The 21,210-nt window shown below is 33.7% G+C and overlaps 4 protein-coding genes across 5 annotated transcripts; 2 read left to right on the forward strand and 2 right to left on the reverse strand.

Moving 5' to 3' along the window:
• The first annotated feature begins 371 nt into the window (after nucleotides 1–371).
• LOC145032727 (DNAse I-like superfamily protein) lies at nucleotides 372–4,688 on the forward strand. Of its 2 annotated transcripts, none has more exons than XM_078981634.1 (11): nucleotides 372–526; nucleotides 1,296–1,365; nucleotides 1,472–1,553; nucleotides 1,655–1,732; nucleotides 2,069–2,117; nucleotides 2,316–2,420; nucleotides 2,549–2,960; nucleotides 3,050–3,246; nucleotides 3,327–3,435; nucleotides 3,549–3,697; nucleotides 4,001–4,688. In XM_078981634.1, exons 2-11 carry the CDS (start codon nucleotides 1,336–1,338, stop codon nucleotides 4,269–4,271), a joined length of 1,482 nt encoding a protein of 493 aa, XP_078837760.1. In that variant the 5' UTR covers nucleotides 372–526; nucleotides 1,296–1,335; the 3' UTR covers nucleotides 4,272–4,688. The 2 variants fall into 2 exon arrangements, with proteins under 2 accessions (XP_078837760.1, XP_078837761.1); XM_078981635.1 differs by having other exon boundaries at nucleotides 1,475–1,553.
• A 5,449-nt stretch (nucleotides 4,689–10,137) lies between these two features.
• On the reverse strand, nucleotides 10,138–12,135 carry RAB8 (RAB GTPase homolog 8). The gene is made up of 9 exons (XM_078981636.1): nucleotides 12,034–12,135; nucleotides 11,794–11,937; nucleotides 11,411–11,483; nucleotides 11,219–11,319; nucleotides 11,068–11,133; nucleotides 10,888–10,985; nucleotides 10,694–10,756; nucleotides 10,514–10,606; nucleotides 10,138–10,434 (listed from the first exon to the last, which is right to left on the reverse strand). The coding sequence occupies exons 2-9, from the start codon at nucleotides 11,864–11,866 to the stop codon at nucleotides 10,351–10,353; spliced, it is 651 nt and encodes a 216-aa protein (XP_078837762.1). The 5' UTR covers nucleotides 11,867–11,937; nucleotides 12,034–12,135; the 3' UTR covers nucleotides 10,138–10,350.
• A 2,122-nt stretch (nucleotides 12,136–14,257) lies between these two features.
• LOC145032729 (uncharacterized) lies at nucleotides 14,258–15,316 on the forward strand. The gene is made up of 2 exons (XM_078981637.1): nucleotides 14,258–14,988; nucleotides 15,089–15,316. The coding sequence occupies exons 1-2, from the start codon at nucleotides 14,384–14,386 to the stop codon at nucleotides 15,093–15,095; spliced, it is 612 nt and encodes a 203-aa protein (XP_078837763.1). The 5' UTR covers nucleotides 14,258–14,383; the 3' UTR covers nucleotides 15,096–15,316.
• Nucleotides 15,317–15,466: 150 nt separating this feature from the next.
• Nucleotides 15,467–16,051, reverse strand: LOC145032731 (histone H2B.9-like). Its single transcript, XM_078981639.1, has one exon. The coding sequence runs from the start codon at nucleotides 15,983–15,985 to the stop codon at nucleotides 15,572–15,574; it is 414 nt and encodes a 137-aa protein (XP_078837765.1). The 5' UTR covers nucleotides 15,986–16,051; the 3' UTR covers nucleotides 15,467–15,571.
• Between the last annotated feature and the right edge of the window lie 5,159 nt (nucleotides 16,052–21,210).

The raw sequence follows: 21,210 nt of genomic DNA on the forward strand, positions 1-21,210 counted from the left end.
TTTAGTTATAGACCAACCAATCAAATTGACCATTATACCCCCACCACTCTTCTATGTATATGACCATAAACCAGTGTACAACTTTTTGTTGCACAGAGTACATGTCCTTTTTTACCTCAGAAGGAAGCAGAAAGCACAACTTTTGTTATCGACTAATCAACTAAATTACCATTACACCCCTGCTTCATACCCCACATCCCCCACTCGCATCCCACTTCCAAGGTACAACCTTTATTGCACAAAAAAACACGATGTTCTCATATGTATATTGGGTTTTGAATATTTAATCAAAATGACGATTATACACCTGCTCCATACCCCACCTCCTCCCCCATCTCTCTAAAATCTAAATATATAAAGGAAGCAACTGCCCTTTTTTCTTTTACGAGGAGAACGCCCACAACCATATACCAATCCACGCTCAAGAATCAATAATCAAGATTTTACACACATCAAAAAGAAGAGACGACAGGGTCAAAACGGGAAAGAATCAAACTTTCTGCTTCAATTCTCCACAACATTTCATGTAAGTCTTCATTCATCTCAAATCTCAATCAATCATATTAAGTGGATTCAAACACTATTCACATTCTACCAAAACCATACTCTGTTTTCGTTCTTTCTAGTTTATACAATCATAACATCAAAAAACGAACCTTTTTCTTCAAGATTATAAGATGATAATCGTAACATTCTCTTGATATGTATGATCGATCATAAATAGGATTCATTTTTTACTAATAATTTGGCAACTTTGTGATTAATAAACTAAAAAGATTTGAACTTTGTGTTTGGGTTTATGAAAACTTTATTGATTTGAACATCTGGAAGCTTGATAGATCTCGAAATATTGTAAAAAATATTCCGTGTGTTTGTTCCTCCTTCTGTAAAGTCGTCTTCCAAAAAGGTTTTCATATTTTTTCATTATCTTCAAGAGAAAGTAACCATCTGACTGCTCTCTGTAAATCTATTATATAAATTTCTTCCTTCAATTAAAATACTTACTAAGTTTCAATACATACATAATCACTTGAACATTACTCTACAATATTGTATTATTTAATATGTATATTGGAATATGTAATTGCCATACATCCTGTCTCCATTTTTCCTGCAACTGGGTGTTTTTAATTTCATTTCACTGGTTGAATATTTTAACATATCTATTAAAAATAATAATTTGGTAACAAAATATCAGCCACAATCCTGTCATTCAGTGTCATCTTCTTGCCTTCTTAAATCAAGTTTTCTCACTTCTTTCATGATCGAACATCGTTTCTCTTTCGATCTTGTAGGTCAAACGCATAATCTCCACGTTGCAATAACGGCGTACAAATGAAAACAGAAAGCCTTCGACATTCGAAGGTATGTATATTTATGTTTTATTACTTTTGTATTTTATTTTTAGATTAAAAAGGAGAATTTGTCATAATTAGATGAAAATGAAAATGGAAATACTATGTTTTTACAGCAGCATGGATCATGGCCAAAAATGAACGTGAGAAGATGGTTGAATTTAAAGAAAGGATCAGATGATTTTCATTCTGTAAATGGTATGATTTGATTTACAGTTTTAAATTATAAATTAATATTGCTTGTAATTATGGGAAATGAGCTGTGAATATATTTATTAATTGTTTATTTATGGTATCAGTTGCACCAGATAGGAGCGAGAGAAGGAAGAGTTGTTCCGATGATGGTCGATACGCCGTCGTACCAGAGGAGTTATCAGGTACAACTACTTTAAATGATTTCCTTTATTTATGTGCGACGGCGCTACAGATAACTTCCGTAGTCCTTCAGCCTTTTTAGCCGTCCGATCCAGGCAACACTGCAATTTTTAGCCTATCACTCTTCAGAACTATCTAATCGAACGCCCTCTTTATTTGATTGGACTTTTTGGAAAGTTTAAAAAGGAATTTCTGAAAATCTCTTACTAGATTTTCATTTTATTAATAAAATATATAGTTCAAAATAGGCTAAATTCCTTATATGTTTTGATAGTTTGTTTGAATTTCTGATTCAAGCCTAATAATTGTTTTATAATAATTGTTTTATTTTATGACAGAGGTATGGTTGACAAACGAGGAGTCGAAACCAGAGAAATCGGATCTCAGGTATATTAGCAAAAGCAAAAAATTTGTTTTATGTATACAATTCAAAACCGAATTAAGCTTTTAACAAAATCTTTTAACATCAAAACTTTTTACCATAAAGAAATTGTTAAATTTATTTGAAAATAAAAGTGGTAATAATTAGTAATATAAATTTAGATATTTATTCTGTTTAATAAGATTTATATTTTGTTTTTATAGTATGTTTGTTGGGACATGGAACGTAGGAGGAAATTGCCCCCATAAAGGTTTGGATGTGAGGGATTGGCTTACAACTTCATCCCCTGCTGATATTTATGTTATTGGGTAATAATTCATTTTTTTTCAATTATTTAATTTTAAACAAATTCGTAAACTATTAAAGTATTAACTATTGTATAAAAGATAAGATGCTTTTAACTGTTAAATTACCTTTTTACCCTCTTCATTTCCAGGTTTCAAGAGATCGTACCCTTAAACGCAGGAAACGTACTGGGCACTGAGAACAAAAGCCCAGCTGCCAGGTGGTTATCACTCATTCACGAAGCCTTGAATACTACCCCTGAACTTCCGCATAATTACAGTCCTACCACCACCGTTGATTCAACTCTAAAGTCCAGACCTAGCTTCTCCGATCTTCTGTCTCTTGAAGATGAACAAGAATTCCAACACTTGTTCAACACAAATCCATCAACCGGAATTGATGATTCCAATTCCAAACGGAATCCAGGATTCTGTTTGGTTGCAAGTAAGCAAATGGTCGGGATCTTTCTTTGTGTATTTATCCGCAAAGATTTGAGTCATCACGTTACCAATTTGAAGATATCTTGTGTTGGAAGAGGCATTATGGGGTATCTAGGAAACAAGGTAAAATAAGTTACAAAAATTTGAATACATTTTAATTGTTTTCAACTTTTATTTTGGTCTGAATATATCTTATTATTATTTCCTTTCAGGGATCTATTTCTGTTAGTATGACATTACATCGTACCACATTTTGCTTCGTTTGCACCCATTTGGCATCTGGACAGAAAGAAGGCGATGAATTCAAAAGAAATTCAGACGTGATGGAGATCTTAAAAAAGACAAGATTTTCTCGTTCGTTTAGAACACTTGGAAGACCAATTCCTCCTGATAATATTTTGGGTCACGAGTAAGATTTCTTTTTTTCTTTTTCTTAATTCATTAATGTGTATATATATCTTCTAATTATATCTTTGGTTTGACGTGTAGAAAGATAATATGGCTTGGGGATTTGAATTATCGTTTGTCATCGACCTCGGATGACATTCATGAATTACTACAAAGAAATGATTGGCAAGCGCTTCTAGAAAAAGATCAGGTGAATATACATCTGCAAATAAAAAAAATTCAATATTGCGAAAGATTAAAAGTTATGAATATATATATATATATATATATATATTTATTAATATAGTAATTTTTTATTTACAGTTGGGAATAGAGCAAAAGGCTGGACGTATTTTTGAGGGATGGAAAGAGGGGAAGATATATTTTGCTCCCACGTACAAATACATTACAAACTCTGATCGTTACGTGGCCCAAACTCCTACTACTAAAGAAAAAAGACGTACACCTGCATGGTAAGATCTTGAATATCTATTTATTTAATGTGTTTACTTCATGATAAAATAAAATAAAATAAAAAATGATTTTTTTAATGCATGCGGGTTGAAATTAATGGCAACTACATGTAGACTTTACGGGTATTCTGTATTCTGATTCGGTCAACTCTCTTTTAATTCAAAATATCATTTTTTCTGTTATAGAAACCCAAAACCATTGGCTCAAATTCCCCATCATTACACGTTAAAAGTTGACTTTTTTTTTTTATCATACTGAACCTAATTTGTTGACTTCTTTGTGTGGATGTGATAATATGATAGGTGTGATCGTATTTTATGGAAGGGAGAAGGACTAAAACAGAAGTCATATGTTAGGGGAGAATCCAAATTCTCAGATCATCGACCAGTTTATTCTGTATTCTCAGTACAAGTGAATCTACCAAATAAATCGATCGACTGTATGGATTCAGACACTTTAAAATCTTCAGTATTACCAGTTTGTGTAAAGAAAGTTCAAGCTGAAGATCATGAGTGGTTGGTAAACAAGACAAAGAGTTGCATAGAGACCATCCCTAGGTTTCCAAATAGCTAACATCGATCGACAAATTTAAACAACAAATGGATATATATGATAATGATATGACATGTGGATAAGATCTATCGCACCTTGTTTTAGGCTTTTCCTTTTTCTCTAAAAAGTTTGGGACATTGGAGCAATGAGTTGTGATGGCATGCATTAACTATGGATAAAAAGATGAGAGTTGAAGCATGGGCAATACACATGAGAATTGACGCAACTCTTTGGAAGGATTCCGAATGATCTTTTGCTATTATTATTATTATATTAATTTTCGGGTTGTATAAATTAATTTTAGTGATTTTGTGAAAAGAAGCTTTTTTTTTATATAGGAAGGAAAAAACAGTCGGGAGTGGTTAATTGTCAATGTACCCTCTTGTCAATTTTGTCAAATTGTTAATGACTCAATATTGTTTTGCATCTTTCACTCAATTCCTTTATCGAATCGTTGCTAGGAGCTCATATTCTAAAATCACTTTGATAGATTTTAGAACAAAACTAGATTTAATTTTTACAAATTTAAACCGAACTTTTTATAACCCTAAACTAAGATCAGATCAGTTATCTATTCACAGAACTCAGCACAAGGAATTAAAACCAGAAAACTACAAACTCTTTTAGTAAGCGATTACAAAATGAAAGTTTGGAAAATTAAGAGAGTTTTTGTACTTGTTTGAAAAAAATGAATAATAATCTGTCTATTGAATCATGAGTTACGGAATATATACCACCACCTTCATAATTAAGCTTTGTTTAGCTGATTAGGGCATAGAGTATATCCATCTTTTACTTTTCACTTTTTAAGTGTGACTATAGTTTTTCATTCATTCAAAACAAAAAATGGTTACCTTGCATTACCTTTTAATTTTTATTTTTTTATTTTAAAATATTTTATACAATTATGATATTCATTTAGTAGGGAATTAAAAATCATGATTTTTTATATACTTTTAATAAATTTTTAGTATGTATATAATTTAATAAATATTAAAAAAATAAAAATAAATAAATAAATAAAGCTGACCAATCACACAAGAAAAGACCATTTGGCTTGTACGCTTAGCGTACATAGGAGTACGCCAGCATACTCATCAAATATGGGTTTGGACTGTTTTGGGCCTTGGTTTGAGCCATGCAAGGGATTTTGGTTTTGGGTCTTAGTGGGCCATCAGAAGTCAGATAATATGTGCCAAGGAGATGTTCAGGCTTAGGGTAAAGCCCATTAGAAGATTTGGGCCCAATTTGGCAAATTGGGCCATTAATATGCCACTAGTGGGCTTGGAAAGCCTACCTAGTGTTGGGCTTTTGTTTTGGAATTGGACCTAAGTTTGGATCATACTAAACCAGGGGTAGAATGGTCATTTTACCCCCATGCATGGGTATATTGTTTGGTAGAGGCAGCTCGGGAAGTTGGCGAGGTAGCAGCAAAGGAATTCGTGCAGGAAGCTTCGACAGTGCGAGGTGGGTTTTCTCACCATACCAAGGGGTCTAAGGCACCAAGGCCGGCCCATTTTATGGTAGTTGGTATACTTGTTGTGTAGACTTGTGTGGCATATTTATGCAGTGATACGTGCTAGAGATAGTTTTTACAGCTAATGGTAAAGATAGCCTTTAGGCTAACGGTAGAGATAGCCTTTGGGCTAACGGTAGAGATAGCCTATGTGGCTAAGGGTCTAGCTCGATAGCTAATTGATATATGATATGTGGTAGAAGTAGCTTTTATAGCTAATGAATATGTGATATGCAAGGTTTTAAAATCCGGACCGGACATCGAACCGGCCGGCTTAGCGGTTCGATGGTTCAATTGGTCAAACCGGTCGGACCGGTCCTAAAAACCGTAAAAACCGTATATATATATATATATATATATATATATATATATATATATATATATATATATATATATATATATATATATATATATATATATAAAGAGGAACATGAAGAGTACATTGCACAATAAAGTATTAATAAATTTGCTTTTCTTTAACAATGAACAGAATTATAACTATATGCATGTATAAAAGCATAAAAGTTATTTAATTAATTTCTTTGAAAATTAAAAATGGATTGAAAGTATTGATTATTGAACGAGAAGCAAAGAGTATATATGTTTGTTTTTGGAGTCAAGAAGAAAAGTAGAAAAAGTAAAGAAGATATCCAAGTTTGCGTTGTGTTTTATCCCACATCGGTGGGTGTAATAAAAAATAGGTTTATATTGTTTTATATATAGGAGACGCAAATTGATTCAGCTTAAACAAAAGAAAACGCGTGTTGGGTTTTTTAGGTCGGGTTTTGTTTTTTAAAAGTCCCCGGTATAGTTATATATTATTCAAGCCGGTTTTTTGGTCGAACCAGTCCGGTTTAAACCGGTTTTTTGTGAACCGGCCGGTTTTTTACTGGTTCAATAACAGCCGGTTTTTGGGCTACATAAGACCGGTAACCTGACCGGTTCTTGGTTAAACCGGTTCAACTGGCTGGTCCGGTCCGGTTTTCAAAACAATGGTGATATGTGGTAGAGGTAGCCTTTGTAGCTAATTGTTATGTATTATGTGGTAGAGGTAGCTTTTATAGCTAATTGATATGTGGTATGCAGTAAAGATGGCTTTTATAGCTGATATGATATGTGTTGTGTGGATTGTGTGAGGGATATGCTCTGGGGGGACTCACTAAGCTTCGTGCTTACAGGTTTTGTTTATGGTTTCAGGTATCATCGTTTTGGAAAGGAAGGGCTCGGATTGGTCGCAGTGCACACACCTATGATTTCCGCAATGAATGAATTTGGGATGAACTATGATAAATGTTTTTACCTTATATTTTTGGGTAAATGATATCAATGATTTCCGCAATGAATGAATTTGTGATGATTTGAATTGTTAGAGTAAATGGTATCAATGTTTTAGCTATATTAAAAAATGACATTTTACCTTTGATTTTTGGGTCGTTACAAGTTGGTATCAGAGCCTTGGTTTGAGGGATTCAGATATACTTTCGGGTGTGTCTGAACTCAAACTGAGGAACTGTAAAGATTTTAAAAAGAAAAACGTTTTAAGGAAAGAATTTCTAAGACAATAAAGGGTGTGGTGCATGCAATCAGCCGAGCTCGAATAAGTTTCCCCAGAACACCCATATTTGTTACCTGTTATGATTTAATTATGTACTTGTGAATCGCATGCTAGTTAGGGCTAGGGGAGATGCATGTATATGTTGTATGAGCTGATAGATTTGCATGTTAGTGTTGAGCAGTCAACAATAGGTTGGCTTGATATGTGGTGCTTGTAGCCATGAGGATATTGGATGTCATGCTGGAATAAGAATGATAATTGGTAATTGTAATTGCAATGTGTATGTTTTGAAAATTGTATACGGTTACGATCTTATAGCCTTAGAATAGATGATTTAACCTTATTTCATATGGTCTTAAGGTAGAGTCTATTATTCGACAATCTATTAGATCTTGTTCTGTGTATAATTTGCATGCATAAAACAGCCAGCAGCGAGGGTGGATGTGGTCAGCAGGGGTTGTGGTATGTGAGCGGAATGTTCTATGATAGTTCTTTAGATCGGAGTGATATCGCACGAATGTTGCTTGCTTTGTGCTTTGTGGAACTCTTGAGTGATGGGAGTCAGCTACTAAGTGGATATGACGATATCCAGGAGGTGGATGGTTGGCATCATGGGGAGTCCTCAACAGTTGATGGCAGGGAGAGGTTGGGAACCTAGGAAAGCCTAGGATATGCTCCAGTGAGCTTAGTGGGGCGGTTCGGTGAAGTTGGGAACCTAGGGGGAGCCTAGGAGGTGCTACATTAGAGATCGTCTTGCTGTTTAGCAAGCATTTAGTATATGGGTGGAGTAAGTGACTCAGAGGATTCATGAGGATTGCTGAAGAAAGTATGGATAGGTGTGGAAGGTAGTATTGGGCCCGTACTACTAAAAGCACAGGATCCATACTCGAATCGGTGAGAGTCTTGGAGAATCTTAAAAGCTTATGGGAAGGAGAATTCTTGGTTATGTCTTGATCATGGGAATAGCTGCTTTGCAGAATGAGGATGAGCATGAGGGATGGGACATGGTTTGGTACCAGCTCCGGTGGTGAGCCAGTTAGTGGAAGGACTGCCAGGATTTTGGGTACGCCTTGGATCTCTTGTATCAGGCGGCAAGGGTTAATTATGCGATCTATTTCACATTTCGGTTTGGAGACCAAGTCACAAGGATAGTTGGTAGCCCGGTTTAGAGTAGAGATTGCTCCAGTTATTGCAGTATAGTCGTGACGATTGAGCTAGTAAGTGCATCAGGGTGCAAGACCCTGAATGATATGGATCTTATAATCGAGGAAGGAAGATTGATTAGGAGTACCTCATCAGAGAGGTTCAGGTCAGGCGAATTTATTGGAGGGTCTCGAGTGAAGACCCAAGAGTTTGGATCAGCTCTTGAGAGGCCAGCAGGGTCGGATCCAGTGCAACGCTTGCAGAAACTACGCGATGAAGTTTCATTCCAAGGGTTTGGAATGTCATTGAGATCGGATTGAGGTGTTACATCATGTTGTATGAATGTGGATAGGATATTGGGTTGCTCGGCGTAGAGTCGAGGATTTTATGTGGATGCAGTGTTTGTATGGTGGAATATGTGGTATATTGGGGAACTCATTAAGCTTTATGATATCGTTCAAGTGTTCATTAAGGGTGTCGAGGTCGGCATTGTCAATGGGTTCCAAAGAACTTGAAGAATCTGAGGACTAATAGAGTGATGATTGAAAAGGTTTTATATAAATAATCCTAAGTTTTTTTATAAGGATGTGACCGGGAAAATGAGGAATTGATGGCGATTGGTAGTATTATCCCATGAAGGTGGTGAATGCATCATTAAATGCACTGACATTCCCTAACTTCAGATGTGGTGGAACAAGTGATTGGAATATTTAAAGTGAATGGAATATTTAAAATGATTGTAGATCATGGTAATTGTATCGACATGATAAATGAAAACAAAAAGAGGAGACTACTAGCTACCGAGACCATATGGAAGAATTTGGATATAATAAAGTACTGTTTTCTTTATTTTCGCCTTGGGGACAAGGTGAATCTTCAGGGGTGGGGTATTGCTACATATCTCATTCAACGACGTATTTTACATTTTAAAAAAAGGGATATGAGATACTTAGCAAACTAGTAAGTAACTAGGGGGTATTTCAAGTAGTTGATTTATATAATTTATTACAACATAGTACTTATAAGATGTAGTGGGAAATGTAGGTATCATTATATTTATGTGATATATGGTATCTTATACCTTAGGAGAAATTAGCCTCTTGAAAAGCTAAGGTTTTTGGTCTTGTAATATTGTTATCGATAATTTTGAATATTAGTCCATATTTGAATATGTACTTTGTGGATTTTCATGTTACGTAGTTGTTTAACTAAAATCAGTTCATATCATAATCTAACATTATAGGTAATTGACAAAATTACATTGTTGGTCCATGTGGTTTGCCAAAAATAGGTAATGTAAGAACAACTATGATACCATGTACCATAACCGCTCCCTCCTCTTCATCCCTACCATCTAACCTTAAAGACCAAATATGTTCGCCTTCATCTACCTTTGTGGGCCTCTACATTGAACATGGTGGTCATGAAGCTTCAAAATCACATTCGACAACAACCAGTAGTTAGTGATCATGGTGGTGGACAGTGGCTCGTGGTGGTGAATTGGTGATGGACAATGGAAGAAGGGAGAGAAAAACAGGTGGGGTTGGTGGGTAGATGTAATGGGTTTTAATTTAAATTTCTATTTTTTTTAAATGAAGTTAAATAAAAGAGAAATAAAAAAAATGATAATAAATCACTTTTGTAACAAAATGAAACCACAAGGACCTACCACGTAAGAAACAATACATGAACATTAAAAAAATGACATAACATGATTTGATTGATTTCTCACAATAGGAACCAGCTTTTGAAACACAACTTAGTAAATAAAATTTTAGAATGCTGACAAAAATACAATCAACCTTAATGTTGTCATAGCAAGATTAGTATAGAATCCCCCTATCCACATTCTTCTTTTGTCAATGTGGCTAACCTTTTTTCAATTATTAGGATCCACAACACCCTGATTTTTTAGCACTTTCAGAAGACCCTGCACCTTGCCCTTGTTGATTAATCTTAATTGTCTGTGGCTGCAATTATAAAATTATAAACTCAAATTTCATATAAAAAAATATATATGAAAAGTCAAATTAACAAATAACAACATACCTCAGCCTTTGTATCAGTTTCAGCAAGTCTTTGCTTTATATCCCTAGCTATAGAGAAAAACACTTCCTCCACATTCATATTCGTTTTTGCACTCTGTTTAAATTTTAATTTCACATAAATAATAAAAAAAATCTCAATATATATGTAAAAGGAACCCAAAAAAGCATGTGTTTTACTTACAGTCTCAAAGAACTTAATGCCATACTCGTCTGCAAGTGCCTGACCCTTTGAGGTAGGAACAGCCTAAAATTTGAAATTACAATTTTGTAATAAACAAATAAATGAAAAAAAAGTTGCTATTTTTTTAATTTAGCAGAGAGAGAGAGAGAGAGAGAGAGAGAGAGAGAGAGAGAGAGAGAGAGAGAGAGAGAGACCCTTTTGCTTTCATCCATGTCAGCCTTGTTTCCAACCAGTATCTTGTTTACATTATCAGATGCATGTTGTTCTATGTTACGGATCCAATTCCTGATGTCTAAACAATAAAAAAGTTTTATGATTTCATTTCTTTAAAACAATCTAAATATGAAGATGAGATGAGAGGCATAAGCAATTACTGTTAAATGATGATTCATCAGTTACATCATACACCAACAGAATACCCATGGCTCCACGATAATAAGCTGCAAAATACCAAGATTAATCAAGGATTACACCATGTTAAAAGATCTAACAGAAGATCAATGGAACATAAATTCAATTACAAACCGGTTGTGATTGTTCTGAATCGTTCTTGACCAGCGGTGTCCCAGATTTGAAGTTTGATTCGTTTTCCATCAAGTTCAATGGTTCTTATCTTAAAATCAATACTAAAGAATAAAAAGATTATGTTATGACTTATGAAGTTTGTAGTATGAAGAAATACTAGTAACAAGGAATTGAGGATTTGAATGTACGAACCCTATAGTTGTTATGAAACTAGTGGTGAAGGAACCATCTGAAAATCGTAAAAGGAGACAACTCTTACCAACACCTGCAACAATTTATTGAAAGATGATCATATGAATGGCTGATAATACAATTACGCACGATTTTCTAGAGATAAATGTTTCGAAATAGAGCCCTAATAAGAAACCTCAAACATAAAAAATGTGCATCTTCTGTCTTTCTCATGCAATCGCAATTGGAAAAAAGGCAAAGTAGGAAATCACACACTCACTACACACAATTCTCCAATAAATCGAGGTAATTGGTCAAAAAGTCACACACACGGAGAGAGAAATTTCGATAAAGGGGATCAAAAAACAAAAGGGGGAAAAGGAAAAGGACATAATAATGCATACCACTGTCGCCGATTAGGAGAAGCTTTATGAGGTAATCGTAATCCGCTCGTGCTCTGGCTGGTGGAGCCGCCATTTTGGTTGATTTAGATTAAACAGATTGAGCAAAACCCTAGAAAAATGGCAAATTCTTGGAATCTTCTTCCTCTGATCGTACAAAAAATTGGGGGGAAATTATGAGAATGATATTGAGGAAAAACATGTATAGATACAGTGATGATTTGTATGTATATTATTATTTACCAGATCACAGGTAACAGATGTGTGAGACGAAGATGAGAAGCCTAGACGTCGGCAGTCGTCGGGCCTTCAATTATGATTTTATATGTTCTACCCATGATTTTTAGTACGGATAATTTTTAGCCTTTATTTTTTTGGTTGTTGATTCTTTAAATTATTTGAAATTGTTTATATTTTATAATGTAAACAATTTCAAATAATTATGGATATCAAACATAAATAAATAAATAAATAAAATAAAATAATGATTAAATACGAATAAAATTAAAATTTTGTTATCATTTCAAACTACTATCTCGTAAATGGTTCTAAATGTTATTCACAATTAGCACAAGTTGAATATAAAGTTCACAAAAGTGAGGATTAGATACGAAAGTTTGTCACCCTTTCAAGCTATTATCCTGCAATGAACTACAACATGATTATGTGATATGTATTTATTATATAATACTTCTTACAAACACAATACAAAACAAATCGTAGTGACTGAAATCAAAATTATTAATTTAAGTAATTGCTACCTACAAGCAAAAATAAAGTAAAGAATGATTACAAAAAAAGATAATTACTTGAAAGGGTAACACATTTTCAACTAGTTCCTATTTAGTTACTAGATCTTTTTCGTGCTTGATTTAACCATAAATATTTGAAATGTCCACATTTTATCCTTATGACCGGTTATAAGGGTAATTTTGAATAATTTCAAATAATTCAAAGGTAATCAAGCACGAAAAAATTATTGACTAAATGTAAACAAAATTAAAAGTTCATTGTCTTCACAAGTCATTATCATTTTTTTCGTTTTACCTTACTCGTAGATTTAAAAACTACAGATTTTGCAACATCTTGTGTTATTAATATATACTCTCCCCCTCTTATACCATTTACTTTTTCGAATGCCACTTTATCCCTTACTTTGTAAAATATTACTTTTAACCTCTTAATTTTAAACACTAAATTTTGCATCTTTTACCTTTGTATCTTCGCAGCTTGTAGGGTTCACATGTTTGATCCCTGTGTAGAAAATAAATTATAAAAATGATCATTGTAATTTACATAATAGGTCATTGTTCATAATTATATTTATAGGAATGATGTATATGTTAAAACATTATATAAATGCCTCTTCCTAATAAAAAAGTTTTAAAAAGTGAGCTTTTATCTCTATGTAAAAAATGAAATACAAAAATGATCCCTATGAGGGTTTTTTCAAACACAATCCTTATAATTTTGTAAGCAAAAGCTTGTACGTATCCTCGGCGAAGTGGAGATGTGCATTTTCTAGTTTGATATAGTTGCTCCAGAAATATCAAAAAAAGTCAAAAGTTGTTACGGTTTTCGATTTGATTTAATTTGTTTTTTAATTATTTTAAATTGATTGTAACCATGTTGAATAAGCTCCGTTTTAATTTGTTTTGGGTTATTTATTTTGATTTATCGGTTTCTTTAGGCCAAATATTATTGTAAAAGAATTAATGAATTTAACTTTTTTTTGTATTATATTAGATTATCACTTGGTACTATATCAAATAATATTTTGATAAGTAATACTACTTTTCATTTTAATCAAATTTGTTTATTTATAAGCTTTATTAGCATTATTTCGGACTATGGGTGTTTGACGTATTATGTTTGGTGTTTTTTACATATATTTTCAAGTATAAATAGATGTATTGTGTTCGGTTTAATTCCATACTTCATCTCTATAGTAATTCTCTATAAATACTCTATAATTATATTTGCAATCTAAACTCGATTACGAAAAAAATGGATTCGCTAAGTGATATTCAATCGGGCTTGAAGTTCTTAGCAAAGGAAACGTAAAGGCGTCAATTTGGAAGATTTTTTTAGCATCAAAGATGTAGATGACAAGCAATGGACGCGCAATGTCACATATGTATTGGTTTGTTTACAATACAACGGAGTATGATATTTCTGGGACATTGTGTTGTATGTTTTTGTTTCGATAAACTTTGCATTTATACTTTTTATTTTTTTAAATCATGGTGTATTTAATCGAGTACTTAAACGCAATAAAAAAAAAACCTATAATTTTTTTCCCCAAATAGACCGGGCTTTTAGGTAATGGGAAAAAGTTCACAAGCCTTAACGGGCTAGATTTTCAGGGATGGTATGGGCTTGACTGGGCTTGGCTAGGTGCCTATTTGTTCACCCCTATTACACATATTAAATAATCAATTTTTATTTTAATTTGCTTTCTTCCAAACCGGATGAAGTTTAAACCCATTTTCTAAAGGGTTTACCTGGTTGATTTTTTTTCCCCTCCGATTCTTCGACTATCATCTCTTTCATTCTAGCTCTAAAATCTTGATAAACCCTCAGAGGAATCAAGATGAGTTCATACTCAAATCCACCAAATTTCGAAAATCTCCTCCTTCAAACCCTAATGGGTAGGCTTCAAGTCCGTCCACCAAACCCTCTTCAACACCAATCATCGCCATCTGTAAACCAAACCCTAGAATCCCTCCTATTTGATACAATAAACAACCTACCTGATACCGACGATGAAGAAGATGAAAACAACAACAGCGGCAAAACCCAGCTCGCGAAAGAAGAATCGAAGCTGGAAGAGGAGGTGATTAAGATCATTCTTAGTGGAAACACCGAGGAATCCCTAAAACCGAATTCGGGTGAAGCTGTTAGGATCGGAGAGCATCATATTTGCATCGGGTATCATGTGGAACCCGATTCGGAGTATCGGGTGTGGGAATGGCATGGTCACATCATGTTATTTGATGAAGAAAATGGGTATAACTATAACCCAGAGTATATCTATGGGAATTACTTCGAGAAGTTGAGAGTTGTGCCGGAGAAGATGAAAGTGAAGGCTGAGGAAGACAAAGTGGTGAATTCCGGGTTAAAAGAGCTGATTGAATCAAGTGAAGATGCAGGATCGGGTCGGATACTCCATCGTAACATCAATGTTGGGTCCACTAGGTATTACATCTAAACAACCCCATTTCTAATTCATATCTTAGCAAATTATGGAAAGTAATTTTCTTCCATCTTGACTTGATGTTTTGTGTTTGATTTACAGGGTCTAGAATAATGACAATTCCAATCATATGCGCAAACACACTTTGGCATAGCTGTGTGGTTGGGGAGCTTTGACACTTGCATACATTGAATCGAATCGTTTCTCATGATCGCATACAGATTTGACAAACTTTAATTACTGTTGGCATCCATGGCGATATGATTTCGAAAGATTATTCATTATACATTAGTTAACGATTTTAGAGCTATAAACTTGATTTTATATTTATGTTTGATTTAGTTATGATGTGTTTACTTTGCAAATGTTTTAAATCTGAACTTTTTTCTTATATGATCTATCAATGAGAACAAAATGCAAAATCTAATTCAGAAATAACAAACGTAACTTAAAATATTGAATCTAGAGTAGAGATCCAGATCATCAAAATTCAATTCGATTTCTGTAAATCATGTTTCAAACTTTTAAGCAAACTTTTAGCACATTATCAAAGTACAATCGTTCTCTCGCCTTCTAATAACAGATCTAAGAACTAGTGAATTTGGTAACGGCTTTTGTGCCCTCGGAGACGGCGTGCTTCGATAACTCACCAGGCAATACTAACCTAACAGCAGTCTGAATCTCACGGGATGTGATTGTTGGTTTCTTATTGTAACGAGCGAGACGAGACGATTCCTGAGCGAGCTTCTCGAAGATATCGCTGATAAAACTATTCATGATCCCCATGGCTTTACCAGAGATACCGATGTCAGGATGAACCTGTTTCAAAACCTTGAAAAGGTAGATCTTGTATGTCTCGACGCTCTTCTTGCTCTTCTTCTTCTTCTTCTCTATGCCGGCACTAGACACGCCTTCTTTAGGAAGCTTCTTCTCGGCCTTCAATGGCTTCTTTTCTGCTGTCGATGGCTTCTTCTCGGCCGTCTTCTTCATTGGCGCCATATGGTAAGTGAAATCGGTGAATTTGAGATACGCAAGGAGATATTAGGTCAAAATTGACAAATTATTGGTGATAGAAATGCGAACCGATTGATCCAATTTATAGCGTTTCCATCTTGATTTCTATTGGTTGAAAAGGGTTCACGAGGATTGATGACGTGGCAAGTGAGTAAACCGTCTAACCTGTAATTGAAAAACATTATTTTCCGTTTTACAATTTTTTCATAGAAGATAATGCAATAAAACATCAAAGTCGCCACTTTTTAAACGGTTTTTTATCACTTTAATAGGTAATAACCCGTATATTATATCGTTGACAATAAAACAATTTATATTCTCAATTATACAATTCGAACATTGATTTGATATATTTGTAAAGGATTACAAACCGCAATGTGATGATATTGCCTACCTAACTAAGAATGTTGCTAATTGTTACTGATTATGTCCGATAATTAGGGTGTAAAAAAAACTCGAATCCGATTAACCCGACCTGACCTTAACTCGAATAAGGTAATTAGGGTCGGGTTCAATAGGGTTAGAATTCTAATTCGGGTTAACCCAATAAACCCGATTTGTAGATAGGGTCGGGTTTATGGTTTATTTTTTCAATAAAATCGGGTTTCGGGTCAACCCGAATAACCCGGTTAGGAATTCACAACATTTACATATTCCACCACTCTCTACTTGAGCAGTACAAAAGACTATAAACCCTTTGAAAATGTAAATTTTTGTGACTCTAGAAGCATACTAGAGCGGCTGAGAAAGTAAAGATATTTTGATAATTATTTCTACTTTAAACTAACTATAAACATGAATAAACTACATGGTGTTGATCGTTAACTAGAGATTGAAAGTTCATCTATTTAATATTTATAATGGAAGAACTCTTTTAGCTATTGTGGTATGCATATTTTCTCATATGTTGTAATAACCATAAGGTCCATAATCTTTTATTTTTAATTTATTTCAATTAGTATGCATTTTGATGTTAAGAAAAGAGTAAAAAAATGGTTTGAGTTTATATCAGATTTTCACTCTTGAAAAAACATATATATTATGTTTAAATTAAGTGTTTAATGTATTAATCGGACTAACCCGACCCAATTAACCCGAACCCGCCCAACCCATACCTTAATAGGGTCGGGTGTCGGGTTAAATTATTTTTAGTAAAAACCCGACTAACCCGACCCGATTAACCTGAAACCCGATCGGGTTGACCCCCCCTCCTCACCCTAAAAACAAATCATCGTATACATAAAACATATAAGCAATATTTAGACTATTGTGTTCGGATATTCAAATTTTTTATAGGTTTTTCAACAAAACCGAATTATTATTTTAGATTTCGGATTGGTTTTGGCTTATAACATAATAAACGAATATTCCAAAAAAAAAAATAACAATTTATTATTTATTTAATATATTTATAATTATTTATTAATTTTGTAATTTATTTTTTCAAATAAATTCTAAATACATCGACTAATAAAAAACATTAATATGTATTTTCTCTCAATAATTTTTTATCTACGATATATTAAACTATAATATTACTTATTAGTAGTTGTTTATAACTTTTAAACCACAACTAAATAATTTGTTTTTGCTTCTTAAACTAAGTACACCATGCATTAGTGAATACTCATGGTGATTGTGGTGATAAAAACGATGACTTGTACTAAGTGATTGCACCTATTTTATTATTGACGTCCTATGATAACAATTTAAACTAGTGAGTTTCTTGATCAATTTTAATGCTAAATGTACTAACTACCTACTTTAAAAAAAATGTCATGGTTATTATACTACTCCTTCAGTCCCAAATTGATAGTTTATTTTTGATTTTTGAAGTCTTCTTTTGTTTCAACTTTAACCTTAAATTTAACATGTTTCACTGGCCTCTTCCCCACATCATTATCATCTAAATCTAACATGTTTAGAGTTTGTGCAATCTCTACATAAACAAAAATAATAGCTGGAAAAGTGAAATATTTCAACTTTGAAGAATTATAATTCATTGAATATAACACCCAAAAACAACAAAATTATAATCTAAAGTTATCTACGAACTCTAAATTACATGTTGAAAAGAACCACATGTCAATATGACTTCAAATAAATGAGATTTGCTTGTTTAATGAATTTTACAAAATACAAAAGTTTAAATTTCTTACTGAAAAGCTTAAATATTTCAACTTTGATATCCTAACTTTGAAGAATTGTAATTCATTGAATATAACAATAAAAACAACACATTATAGTCTATAATCATCTACAAACTTTAACACGAATCTATATAAAGGAGATCATGAGACTTCATGGGATGTCAGTATCTATTATCTCGGATCGGGAATGTAGATTTACTTCACGATTTTGGCAGTCACTCTAGAAGGCAATGGGAACACAACTAAACATGAGCACTGCTTACCACCCTCAAGCTGATGGCCAGAGCGAACGAACCATCCAAACACTTGAAGACATGCTCCGAGCCTGTGTGATCTATTTCGGAAAATCATGGGATACCCACTTTCCCTTTATTGAATTCTCGTACAACAACAATTATCACACGAGTATGAGGGTTGCTCATTTTGAGGCTTTTTATGGTCGCAAATGCAAATCGCCTCTCTACTGGGCTGAGGTGGGCGGCACCCAGTTGGTAAAAGGGCAGTCACCGAGCAGCACTCTTAAAGGACCAGAAATCATTCGAGAAACGATAGAGAAGATAATTCAAATCAAAGTCAGACTCCAAGCATCGCGATAACGACAAAATAGTTATGCTGACAAACGACGAAAGCCTCTTGAATTCCAAGTCGGAGTTTGGGTGCTATTAAAGGTCTCTCCCCAAAAAGGGATGATCCATTTTGGGAAATGGGGAAAACTAAATCCGTGATACATCGGGTCGTTCAAGATTCTAGCCCCGAGTTGGTCCAATGGCATATAAGTTGTAGCTACCTACAGAGCTCAACAACATACACCATGTATTCCATGTCTCAAATCTAAAAAAGTGTTTATCATATGAAACTCTTATCATTCATCTAGTAGAGATCGAAATAAACGAGAATATACTGTTCGTCGAAGAACCGGTCGAGATAAAGGATAAGGAAGTGAGGCGTACGAAACAGAGTCGCATTCTGATTGTGAAGGTTCGATGGAACGCTAAGCGTGGGCCGAAATTCACATAGGAATGTGAAGACCAGATGAAGCAGAAGTACCATCACCTATTCTCTCGTTCATAGTTCTATCTTTCAAAAGAATTTCGGCACGAAATTCCCTCTAACGGGGGATGATGTCACAACTAGCATTTATAGCTAGGAAATTATGTTTTCATGTAAACATTAACTCTTGTAAAGCTTTTAATCTAAGTGGATATCACGTACTATGCTCACGTCGCAACACCAGAGTCGTTGCTTGATGCCTACGCAAGACCACAATGCAGCATGCTATAAACCACAATGTGACGCAAACTTGGACAACCTATAAACAACTGAAGTTTGCTCATTCCTCACACTAATTGGCTCCGATATCCTCCATTCCCTCTAGGATAAATTCTCATATTCTAAGCCCAATCCTCCAAGGATTTCGACTACTTTAGCAAGGCACTGAAGCATCAGAAGGGACGACAAAAAGAAATTTTCATAATCGAAGTTATGCATGCGAACTTTCAGAACTTTTTTCATAAAACTTTGTAAGTTAAGTTGCACTTACTATGCTTTATGTGTAACTTATATTTATATTTATAGTCGTTATTATGAACATATAAATAATACTTATCATTGATTCCAATTATAATATTGATTGATCTACTTATATAGGTGATGTCTGGGCTATATCTAGTGAGGTGTTTAAAGTGGATTTTCCAAACATTATACTTTGTATACAAGTAGACGTCACATAGGCTTTGTCACACTCCTTCAAAAATTTTGTTTTAAAAAAAAATCATATGTTTGAAATGTTTATTTTTTCAATTAATTAGTTTTAAAACAAATTTTTTATTAACTTCAAACCAAATCACAAATTTACACATAAAAAACAAAACATATTTGAAATTAAACTAATACACACTTAAACTTGAAAAACATCACACACAAATAATAATAATAATAATAATAATAATAATAATAATAATAATAATAATAATAACTAAAAGGCAATGAGTTTAAATTTGAGCAAATTTTAGGGCTGCCTCACAATTTGCCAAAACTTAACAAACCGGAAATCTTTGTTAGTTTCAACACGGTAAACCTCCAGAGAATTTTGTAGCAAAGTATTTTCATTTTCACAATTACCAACTTCATGCATTACCCTACTAAATACATTGTTAAACTGAGTTGTAAGTGCGTTTGTATGCCTCAATTTGGAGTATATTTCTACTTCACCTCGAGGGACCGGGGCTTCGCATTTGTATTTTTCGGTGACTCCTCCAAAAAGGTTATCGCATGGAGGTTAACATGGATTGAGTCTTCTATAAAGTCAAACCATGAACGAGCCAATAACATATCTTCTTCAGGGGACCAAAAACGACCCACAAGAGCCATTAGCAATGAGGTTTTGAAGAAGATGAAAAATAAGAAAGTTAGGAGAATTGAATTGAGAAGATTTGAAGGGGATGAAGAATAAATAATGATAATGATATTTATAGTTGGAGATTGAGGGTTTAAAATTTTGAAATTTTGACCAAAAAAAAAAAACGGTTATATTTTTTAAATTGATTCTTTTTTTTTTTTTTTCTGAAAAAATGTATTTTTTGACAAAAAAAAAAAGTTAATGGGTAAACAAAAAAAATAACTTTCTCTCTTATGGGTAAAAGCTCACCAAGACATCGGGCCGAGGATGCCAAATCCACTCTGAAGAGCCTTAAAATCTCTGCGATTCATTAAAAAAATTATACCACTCCACCTCACCTTAGATCTATCTCATTTTTTATATATTTATCGGGAAAAAAAAATCCTTACAACCATGGTATGATCATAGAACTCCAAAACCTATCACTCTACCTTATTATAAAAAAATTAAATAAATAAAAGAAAAACTATACCACTCCACCTCAGCCCCTTACAGCCTTTATGCAACCCTTTGAAGATGTTCTTAGAAATAGGTTTACTTCCTTGTGAGGATTTGCTCCTGTTATTTTGATTCTTCATTAATAGGGTGTTTGGCAAAGTTTAAAAAATGAGTTCTTTTAATTTGTTACTTTGGAACCACGCCCCCTTTCTTACGACTACCTT

This window comes from Lactuca saligna, chromosome 2 (genome assembly GCF_052625555.1).
Source record: "Lactuca saligna cultivar CGN05327 chromosome 2, ASM5262555v1, whole genome shotgun sequence".
NCBI lineage: Eukaryota > Viridiplantae > Streptophyta > Magnoliopsida > Asterales > Asteraceae > Lactuca > Lactuca saligna.

Excerpts from the sequence above, each read along its gene's own strand:
- LOC145032727 (XM_078981634.1), top strand. The coding sequence starts at position 1,336 with ATGAAAACAGAAAGCCTTCGACATTCGAAG. Across the intron at positions 2,118-2,315 it reads CCAGAGAAATCGGATCTCAG|TATGTTTGTTGGGACATGGA; the intron begins GTATATTAGCAA and ends TTGTTTTTATAG. Across the intron at positions 2,421-2,548 it reads GCTGATATTTATGTTATTGG|GTTTCAAGAGATCGTACCCT; the intron begins GTAATAATTCAT and ends CTTCATTTCCAG.
- RAB8 (XM_078981636.1), bottom strand. The coding sequence starts at position 11,866 with ATGGCGGCTCCACCAGCCAGAGCACGAGCGGATTACGATTACCTCATA. Across the intron at positions 11,484-11,793 it reads TCTCCTAATCGGCGACAGTG|GTGTTGGTAAGAGTTGTCTC; the intron begins GTATGCATTATT and ends AAATTGTTGCAG. Across the intron at positions 10,986-11,067 it reads TGATGAATCATCATTTAACA|ACATCAGGAATTGGATCCGT; the intron begins GTAATTGCTTAT and ends TTTATTGTTTAG.
- LOC145032729 (XM_078981637.1), top strand. The coding sequence starts at position 14,384 with ATGAGTTCATACTCAAATCCACCAAATTTCGAAAATCTCCTCCTTCAA.
- LOC145032731 (XM_078981639.1), bottom strand. The coding sequence starts at position 15,985 with ATGGCGCCAATGAAGAAGACGGCCGAGAAGAAGCCATCGACAGCAGAA.